Source organism: Ascidiella aspersa, chromosome 2 (assembly GCF_963924565.1).
Source record: "Ascidiella aspersa chromosome 2, kaAscAspe10.2, whole genome shotgun sequence".
Lineage (NCBI taxonomy): Eukaryota > Metazoa > Chordata > Ascidiacea > Phlebobranchia > Ascidiidae > Ascidiella > Ascidiella aspersa.
This window is the reverse complement of record NC_139448.1, coordinates 12,298,156-12,308,165: the sequence shown is the minus strand read 5'-3', so window position 1 is coordinate 12,308,165 and position 10,010 is coordinate 12,298,156. Positions and strand designations below refer to the sequence as shown.

The window sequence follows — 10,010 nt, the reverse complement described above, 5'->3', positions numbered from 1 at the left end:
AAAGATAACATTATTGACCCTATTTTTGCCGCTTTCAATAAAAAATCTCAGTTGTCATCCTATACTTGACCCCTAACACTGTCGGGTGTCATAGCTTGTACTCACTGTTTACTAAATACCAATGTCACTATTGCTGATGAGCTATAGGCAAAGTAAAAAAAACTAAAGCCCGACTAGTGACTACGAGTTTTTTTAGTTTTATAAATTTATTGCCCTAAATAACACAGTGCTGTTTTTGTGTTGTTTTTTTTATTAAGGATGCCTTTTTAAAAATAGAGACAACTTATTATTATCGACCCATTCGAATTATGTTTATTTTTTGAAATAAATGGGTTGCGGAAATAAACAAATAAGACTTTTCTTTAATTGTCCTAACATATGCACGACCTCTTCGCCTCAACTGGCGATTTTCATTACTGGCCCAGTTTGGTGCAAAATTAACTGATCTAGAACTAAAGTCCGATTTTGACCTGACTGATAACTCAATGATTATAAACCAATCACGACAGCTGTTTTCACAGTTCGCCGAGGTTCTTGTTCCACACAATAAGCTCGAAAAACATGCAACCGAGAGAGTTCGAGAAAAAGGGACGAGCAAGAGAGAACTCGACGAAAAAGGCGAAAATCACAAGTATAAAATTCTTAGAGAATAAACCCTTGCTCAATCAATCAAGCCATATGTTATTTGTGGTGGCACTGTATTTCAATCACATATTACTCGCAATTGACGCTTGCCAAACAATATAATTTAGTATTTTTTGGTTTAAATAAATATCTTTAAAATGATCGAGGATCACCTGTTAAAGAAAGCGACTTCTGCAAAATAATAAAACAGCAGTTGCGAATGTTCGCACAACAATAGTGAGCACTTTTTCAATTTTGTCCGATCGAAGCGTTCCACGAAGGAATTTGGTGGGAATGACGTAGGAGCACAGTGATGTGACGTCATCCACACATGACATCAGTACATTTTGGTTCACTAGTGGATGGCAAACGGATAGCGCGAGAAGTAAAAGATAGACAGGTAGAGAGTAAGGGAAGGAGCAGCATACGTCAGGTTGGAAACGACAAAAAGTAAGCATCAACGTTGAAAAACAAACAAAAAAAGTGTGAACTATGCAAGGGAGGGGTCTTCGATATTAAAACAATGAGTTCGGGGGGCGGTCACCGGCGCGTGTAAGGAAGACCAAAGTCGGCCGGGTAGTGCGGAGGTTGAGAGGGAAAGGCAACAGCCGGATTCCGGACAGACGGTGAGAGATGCGTGCTCACGCCGACGCTTAAGTGAGGGGGAGCCCCGCGGCCGGGAGTCAGGCCAAGTAGGGCGTCGCGGTTGGCCAGCTGGCCGAGTTTCAGGCTCTGGGCGGCGGCAGCGGCGCTTGGCCCGGCGCTTGCGGCCTCCTGCATGTGCCGCGCCAGAAACAGGTTTTGGTAGGCCTGGTACATCTGGGCGGTCATTGGGTCGGGGTGCGCCACCTGGCTGCCGATCATGGCCACGCGGGCCAGCTGCGAGGCGGCGGCGGCCTGCTGCTCCTGGTGCGTGATGATGCGGAACGGCGCCGCGTCCAGCTGCTGGCGAATCAGCGCCTCCTGCATCTCGGCATGGAGCAGCTGGCTCGAGTGCTGCTGCATGTGCGATAGGCCCATGCTCTTTATGGCTTCCTGTAGGATCTGGTCGAGCATCTTGGGCGTGCAGTCTTTAGGGATGAGCGGGTACATGGCGCTGGCCACAGCCGGTGGCAAACTAGACAGGAACGCATTGGCGGTGGCTGAAAGCGGCGATGAGTCCTTGGCGGGGGAGGAGTGAGTGGAAGGCATAGGGGCCACGGTGGCCTGTTGGCGCTTGTGTGGTTCCGGCTTGGCCTGAAAGCCGGCAAAGTCAGACGGGCGAGGCGGCTCGGGGCGACGCGGTGGCTCCGGGTGCCGCTCGAGTTTGTACGACTCCATGTGCCCGGGGCCGCTGGGCTGGCTTATCTTCCGGTCTGGTGCCTTTAGAAAGCCGTGCGGCGGCAGTTGCGGCAGCGGTTTGTGCACGCTTTCTTGCGCCGAGTGTAGAATGTGCGGCTTGTTGTCTTTGTTGGCGGGATAGGGATGGTGGTTCTTCCGCGTGTCGGAAGTAAGCCGATCCACCGAGAACGAGCTCTGGAAGGGCTTGCGCTGCTGTTGTTGCTGATGCTGCAGCTCTTGTTCGCGTTTGTAGCTCGGCCTTTGTTCGTACGGGCTCCTCGGTCGCGACGAATACAAGTTCGGGGTTTTCTCGCCAAGCTCGGTCGGTCGACTCGCGCCGTTCGTGATCACAGGGCTGTGCTTCTCACTCGGCTTGATGTGCGGCCTGTGGAGCTCCTTGCTGTTGGCGCTCGACTGCGACGGCGGCTGCTGATTGTCCTTCTGCTGCCACTGCTGGCGGTAGGACAGCATGCTGCACGGCCGGTAGTAGGACTCCTTTCGCGGTGCTTCGCGCGACAGTTCGACGTGCTGCTTCGGCGGGGAAACGGGCCTCGCGCGCCCGTCGCGGTTCAGCTGCAGACCCGATGTACCGTTCAGGTGCCTCTTAGGCTCGCCGCCGACCGCGACTGGACCTGGGACGGGGCGTGGACGCACGTCGGGCTTGACGATCACAGGACGCTGCGATTCCTCAAGGCGTCTCGGATCCACGAAGCTGGGTCGCGGCTGGCGCGGACCAGGCGGCACACGGCCGTACTGGGACGAACCGAGCATCGACTCGACCTTAATAGCGTTCTGGGTGCGGGCTGCAAAGTTTGATGGCACGTAGAAAGGCTTTGGTTCCCGACCCGCGTCGCTTTCCTCTGGTTTCGACTCGTTGAGAAAGAGGTTGCGGATGTCGTGCCTTCTGTAGCCGGAGGGTGAAGCGGTCTTGGGTAAGGGCTGGGGAAGCGGTTGGGACGGGTCGGCCCTGGCGCGCTTCGGGCTCGCGGGCGACACCGCCCTGAGCGTGGCAGGAGTGTGGGCATCGTCTAGCGGGCGTTTCTAAAATGGCACAAACGGTTATTTTTTAGAGTTGGTTATGTAAATACCAAATACCATCGTCATACATCAGTTAAAACATTGTATTCATAAATCAGGGTTCAAAAATGTCTGACTATTGTTATTAAATCTCGTCCATGTTAAGTTTTTTAATGAATAGTTTATTATTGGAAACATCAGATGACTCATTTGATAGGAGATTTAAAAACTAACCTAGACATAAACCCTTCGCTATCCAAAAATGTGTGAAAGAAACTTTTATTCACCTGCAACCGAAGTCGGTCGTTCTTCTCTTGACCAATCACAATCGCTCTTGGCTCCGGTGAAGGTGCGACACCGTGCAGCGGTCGGGTGAGGTCGACGTGAACCACGGGTGGATTCCCGGCATTTGCGGGGGTGAACTTGGACTTGGTCGGAACGAAGGGCGGCGGCGCCGCTGCGTAACGATTTGAGCCCAACGGGCGGAATGACGTCATCAAGGAGGAACGCGATTCGGGCGCGGGATGAGGGGGGTTTTTGCTCCCCCCGACGATCACCGACGCGCGCGAGAACTGCGCCGCGCTCAAAGGCAGCGGCGACACGATGGGGGTAGGAATTGGCAATTGTGACGTCATGTTGCTTGTGACGTTCGGTTGAAACGTCACGGGGCTTTGAACCCGGACTGTAGGCGTCCGGGTCAGCAGGCTCCTCTCATTGGACGAGGTCCGGACGACGGGCAGCTTCGGTGATTCCCCGGACAGCTTGCGACACGCCGACAGGTCCTCGGGCGAATTTCTGGCCACCGGCGAAACGCGTGACGTCATGAGCTCGTCACGGATGACGTTGTGCGCCAGGGTCTCGAAGTCGACGAAGGCCGACTGGTGGTGAACGCTGCTCGGTAGGGGGCGCGCCACTTTCGGGAGCGGCGTGGGAAGATTTTCGACGGAGGATGCGGAAGTGGTTTTTATCAGGTTATCATGGAAACCGTTGGTCTTTGCCTGTGACGTAACACTGTGGTCGGTGTCTTCCAATATGGAAGAGGTGGTGTTGGTGGTTGAGGAGAGTTTGGTCTTTGCTCCATTTATGAAGTAGGCGTCGCCGTTGTAAGTCCGCTGTGTGATTGTGTTCTCTTTTCCGTTTAATATCTGCAACGACAAACAGTTTTATAATACTGCGAGGTACAGCGAATTAAAAAATAGTAAACACTATTTGTAAAGCTATAGGGGGTATTTAAAACATTATAAAATACTAAAATGTCTGATGTTGACATTACAGCCTATAATGGGCTTCTAACATTGAAGAAATAGACTCGAGTGTTACTGTTGACTCTCGCAATGCATACATTCTACAACGTGAAAAATGCTCAATTTCCTCCCATCCGGTTCAACGCCAATTACAGAAAACAATCCGTAGCAGGATGAACAACACAACAAAAACGCTTCGCATTAAAACTGACAAACTCTATTCAGAACCGGGCGAATTATTTTTCATTCGCGGCGACCAAATCGTCGCGATTTTTCGTGTAACCGAGTCGCTACAGTTCTGCAACCATCGACGTTATTTGACTTATAAATGTGGGCGAACTTTTGGGCTATTCAATCGGGGTGCCTTTTCCTCTTAGACGCGCGCCGGCGAGCCGATTTGCGACAAATGCGGGCAAGAGTATAATTGGTCACGAAAAGTGTCGGAACTTGGTAGCGTTTCGCAGAAGCGACGTCCGATGCTAATCTGGCCGAGCTGCGGCTATTTTTAACCGGCCGTCGACACGAAGCGACCGCATTCGAGCAAAAGTCGATCGTATCGGCGTTCGGCGCGAAAAGGCGACTCGAATCGCCGCCAAATCCGATTTGCTACTCGAAGTGCGCGCGGATTCCGACAACGGCCTACTTTAAAGATATCGCTGGTGCATCGCGGCTGCTGTTATCGGCGACGGTCAGCCGACACGAATTTTTGGCGACTGCGTCTGCAGCCAGCTGTGTTATACTTCGCACAAACAACCTTCGAAAATTGACTTCATGATATCAGCAAGGACGCGGCCAGTTTGAAAATGTCAGGCTCTGATTTCGCCTAGTTGAACCTCGACGAACGGCCATATACGTCCCAAAGCGGTTCCATAAGATGCGCTTTTCCCGGAAGCGAAACTTTTACGGCGAAAAGGGTAAACCCTATAAGCTTCTATCTGAAGATTTCGAGATTAAAATATCGGAGGCATAGATGCGATACGACAAACGTGACGCAGCATGTGAGATCTGGAGCACAGCTTTGTGCCAAATCTGATTTTTTGGTGCACTTTATCTCGAGTAGCTTGACAAATCAAGTCTTGCCCAAGCAGTGCTACTCTATACACGGGCAGATTTCACTTTGGCTGCTGTGGACGATAAATCCATTTGCAGCACCAAAAACATCAAAAAAACGTAAAACACTTCAAATAAAAAAGTTCTACAAGCAGCGAACAATGATTTAGGTTAGGGGTGGGCAACCTACGGCCCGCGAGCCAAATCAGACCCGCTAATGCAAATCCTCCGGCCCGTCACCTCTTTTACGAAATGGGTAAAAGGACATTTCTCATATTTCTTTTGCTATTTGAATTATAGGTAATTGTGAAAATTTCCCAGCCTAAAGGTGCCATGTCTACACTGGATTGGAGCCATTAACAACAGAAGTTTCGCCATTGATTCCATCTGAATGCATAATTGTCAGGTAAAATTTATTACCGCCCGCAGAAACGCTTCTGAGGTTGATTTTGTCCCGTGACTAGAAAAACGTTTGCCAACCCGCCACGAACCGGCCACAGCAGCAAGAAGCCGACGTAGCAACGCGTGTTAAAAAATCGCAAAGCGGATCTCGACAACAGAAGCGCGAAAACAACACAGAGCCCGACGCTTGAGTCACCGCTCACCTCGGAGTTTGCGCTTCCCAGCACCGAGTCGTCACTTCCGCCGCTTCGCTTCTCCTTGGCTTCCGGCTCCTTGGTGATGCGCAGTTGCTGGCGCAGGTGCATTTCGAATGGAAGAAGAAGCCTGCGCGGATCGGGGTAAAGATCGTATTAGTTTTTTCCGACATTTTGAGTGCTCGATGCCCATTTCGTATTTGGAATGCCAAACAGCGATTTAGAAATAATAAGCCACCGAGATTTTGGTTGCTTAGTAAAGTGTTAATCAAACCGAGATTTTAAGTGCCTAAAAAAATATTAATTAATCGAAATTTTAAGTGCTTAATAAAATATTAATCTAAACACGATTTTGAGTTCCGAGTAGTTTGTGGTCTGCTACCCGTTGTACAGTATTTACATGCCCAACCCGGACCATCATTTTTGGCTTTTGTTAAGTTAAAGTCCATTCTGAACAAACTATAGCTCAGTTTAGACGAAAGTTAAAAAAAGGCGAGGAAATAATTGTTGGTTTCAAACGTTTGTATTTGGCGTTTTAAACTGTCAATGTTGGAAGGCCAACCAAACGAATTTAACTTAAAGTTTTGAACGCTTTTATTTAAGTTTTTCACACTTTCATTTAAAAAATGTCCCACGTCTGCAAACTGAAAAAAAAAAAAAAAAAAAAAAAAATTATTTCAACACTTTGGTTTAGCGGCTAATTCAAAAACGCGATCTTCAACATTTATTTGTTGAACGTAATGCGCTTAAAGAGCTGATGGCGGCGAAACGCAGCGCGTCCGTGCAGCGTAAACAGAGTAAAGCGGTCGCGGAAACATGTCGAAAAACAGCGATCTGGCAAACTGGCGGGCGAAACGTGACGAGGCGATTTCGGAACCAAACTTTCCGGTAATTACAATGTTAAATATACCTTTAAATCGGCGCCGCCTTTGTATCAAACGCAGCCCGACGCCAGAATTGCGGCGCCGGCAAACAATAGGTTAGGATCGGGAATTCGTAGGTCGCAGGCGTTTTCCCGACCCATTACACAATTGTACAGTATTACAAAGGCGCACCGCCAGCAAGCTTTGCCGCGTAATAGGGTTTAATTATTGTTCATTCTTGAATAAAAACATGACACTTTACCGGTTGCATTTTTAGAAAGGCGTCTTTGGGTAACTTACTTTTCAAAGTGTTTTCTAGTGCAAGTGGCGGCGCTGGTACAGGAGGGGTTTCCCCCCATGCGGTCGTAGACGTGCTTCCACAGTCTCTTGGCGGTCACCTGCAGAAATACAAGAGTATCGTTATTGGCTATTGCACTATAGAGGCACACATGTAAACATACAGCATTAAAGATCCAATGATTTATCGCTTAACAAATTTTCCTAGCGCGATTTAATATCGAGTAACGTGGCGCTCTGTGAGATGGTGGACCACTGGTAATGATATCGGTAGGATTGTCGAATGATAGTAAAATGCCCACGTCGCCGAAAAATTATCGCAAAGATAAACGATAGCGTACGTAACGTCATAAAATGACGATGTTGGCTGATGATAGGAGGGACTCCGCTAAATCTTATCGAGAATCAGATAAATTTGACGCAACTTGAATCTCAAAGAAACATTGGGGGGTGGGGGATTGTCGTTTTACTGTATTTGACTAAAATTACAGCGGTGCGCTACAGCAAAAAAATGTTACCTACCATATCGTAGCCGCCGTATTCTTGCGAGAGTTTGAAGAAAGCCCAGAGATCCACTGCAAAAATAAAAAGTAACGATTAGTGGCTTGATAACAAATGTAGTCCAACACAAATTACGCTTAACAGCTAAATGAAGCAATTGACGTTGGCAGAACAACAGTCACACCGAACTTGAAGACAATTGGTATTAAGTAATTATACTGCATTACACTGCATATAAAGGAAACTCCTATAGTGTCTAGTGTTATTATGCCAAAAAAACGAGAAATTACAAGCGTTTTCAAATTGACCAAGTCAATTCGTGGAAAGAGCGCGTTTGCGGTGATGGATAGCTGGCGCTTTTTTTAGAAAACATCAGCGGAATTGCAATTTACATGCTTTATCGCGGCTAACGGCGCTCCTGAGAACGCCAGACAAAAACAATGACGCGATGTGGCGTATCCCGTTGTTGTGCGGCGCTGCCGAATAACTGGAATTGGATATGGGAAGCGCTGGCAGAGTTGACATTAATATTAATAACTAGACTGGCATAGTGTCGTTTTCGGCTCGAATGGCGCCCAACAAGCCGGTTTCGAGTTCGATGTATCACTCGCCAAATTCGCGCAAACGCGAGAAAAATAGTTTTCGTCGTCGAAACGCGCGGATGTTGTTTGCGTGATGCAAGCAAGGAAGTAAACGGTGTGGGCGGAGCGGGAACCAACCACACACGAAATAAAACTGGTACCCCACACAAGTCGTGTATAGTAACAAGTTCACTCGGTCGTGGATTCAGTTTGGGCGGAGACGAGCCGCTTAGGAAAAAAACACAATCACGCGTTTTTCCAACTCGACTCGAACTTTTTTGAAGTGTTGGAAATTTTTTTGAAGACTGTTTTCGATTTGGTTTGGGAAGAGACAAGCCGCTTATCGAAACAAAATGAACACAATCGCGTCTTTTTTTTACGAGTGTTGGAAAAAGCTGTTTTCCAAAGTGATCGCACCAAGCTGTTAACAAGCTGTTAAAATATCCAGTCGCGGGTTGAGTTCAGTCGAACACTTCCGTTTTCTCGTTTTGCCGCTGCAGCTGCTGATATTTGTTTTATTCTGTCTACGACTGGTCCGCGGGTGACGGCCGAATTTTTAATCGAATATGTGGGACGGTGAAAAAGTTATCACAACAAACAGCGAAGACTGGATTGCTTTGTCACAGATGCGGAAACTCTATTGTTCTAATGTCGCAATCGCAGACTCTACGCGATATTTGGTCTACACTTTACACGGCACAAACAATAGTATATCAAGACTATTTGATTTTATGTTAAAAATTGTTTTTTAATTTTATCAGCTTTAATTCCTAATTTTGGTTGGTAGATACCGCAATATTCAGGTGGTTTAGGGATTGTATTGAATACATTAACTACTAATGCTTTTTCTTTTTAAAACATTCGAATTTAAAGATTAGATTTCTTACACTTTAAGAGTCTCAATATCTATATATTTTATATTCAATAATTTACTTTCAGACAGTTTCTAAATGCTGTACATAATGAAAAAAACAAAAAAACACGATCAGTGTTCGCATTAAGGGTGAAAACGCTGGCTTCAGCGTGTAACATTTCGTTCGATGTCAAGCAAGTTCTCCAATTACAGCGAAACTATCGTCAGCAACAGTAAATAGTGATGCCATTACAGCACTTCCCCTTGGTTCGAAGTGGTGCGCCGTTTAATGTGAACGCGCCACTCTTTCGAAACCGCGCATCAACACGAAGCATGAATACCAATCGGGTGACGCTGAATGGGAAGTCTACAGCAGGCACCGTGCGAATCGCACAGGCCAGTACAGAAGCTTTAATGCAAAAGCGATTGCATGATTGCGATTTTCCCTTACTCGTAGAAAGGCGCTTTGTGTCTGTGACGGCCAGATTACGGGAATTCGAACGGCGTAACGCGACGCGCCAATTGGACGCGTTCGCCTTTCCGCGAAAGCCACGGTCACAATCGCGCAATTTCCATTTCGACGTTTCGCCGCGCGTTTCCGCGAAGTTCCACAAATGTGATGCTGGATCAGCCAAAACGACGCAACATCACATTTATTTCCGCGCCCTTTTTGGCCCGGCAGAAACGTGGCGGGGGCGCTGTTTTGGGCCAAACAAGCCCGACACAGAACCGGGTCACGAACAGCCAAGGATAACAGGTAAAACAAAAATGGCGGCGGAAGAGCAAAGGGGCCGTCGAACTTTCCAAGTTAAGCCGTGATACGGGTTAAGAGGAATTGGTTGTTTTCGTTGCTGGCCGCTCGGCGGCGTGAAGATTTGCATGTAAATCGAGGCGCTGAATGCGGTCGACGACTTAAGCCACGGGATTATTTGCCGACGGCGAATTTTTTGCCTGGTCATTTAAACCGCAATCGGTTACAAGCCGACTTAATGCGGTTTAAAGTCAACACCTTGAAGGCAAACCGTTCAACGAAGTTTGTTATAGACAAATACTAACACTGCTCG

The 10,010-nt window shown here is 47.8% G+C and overlaps 1 protein-coding gene across 1 annotated transcript in view; it reads right to left on the bottom strand.

Annotated features, from left to right (window-relative positions):
• Nucleotides 1-486: 486 nt before the first annotated feature.
• The window catches only part of LOC146163717 (uncharacterized), a 51,092-nt gene continuing 41,568 nt past the window's right edge, over nucleotides 487-10,010 (bottom strand). The window contains exons 8-12 of the mRNA XM_083381474.1: nucleotides 7,534-7,586; nucleotides 7,015-7,112; nucleotides 5,861-5,981; nucleotides 3,249-4,106; nucleotides 487-2,985 (exon numbers count right to left, since the gene is read on the bottom strand). Coding sequence (XP_083237600.1) covers nucleotides 1,165-2,985; nucleotides 3,249-4,106; nucleotides 5,861-5,981; nucleotides 7,015-7,112; nucleotides 7,534-7,586 — 2,951 coding nt within the window. The 3' untranslated portion in view covers nucleotides 487-1,164. The remainder of the gene's footprint in view (nucleotides 2,986-3,248; nucleotides 4,107-5,860; nucleotides 5,982-7,014; nucleotides 7,113-7,533; nucleotides 7,587-10,010) is intronic.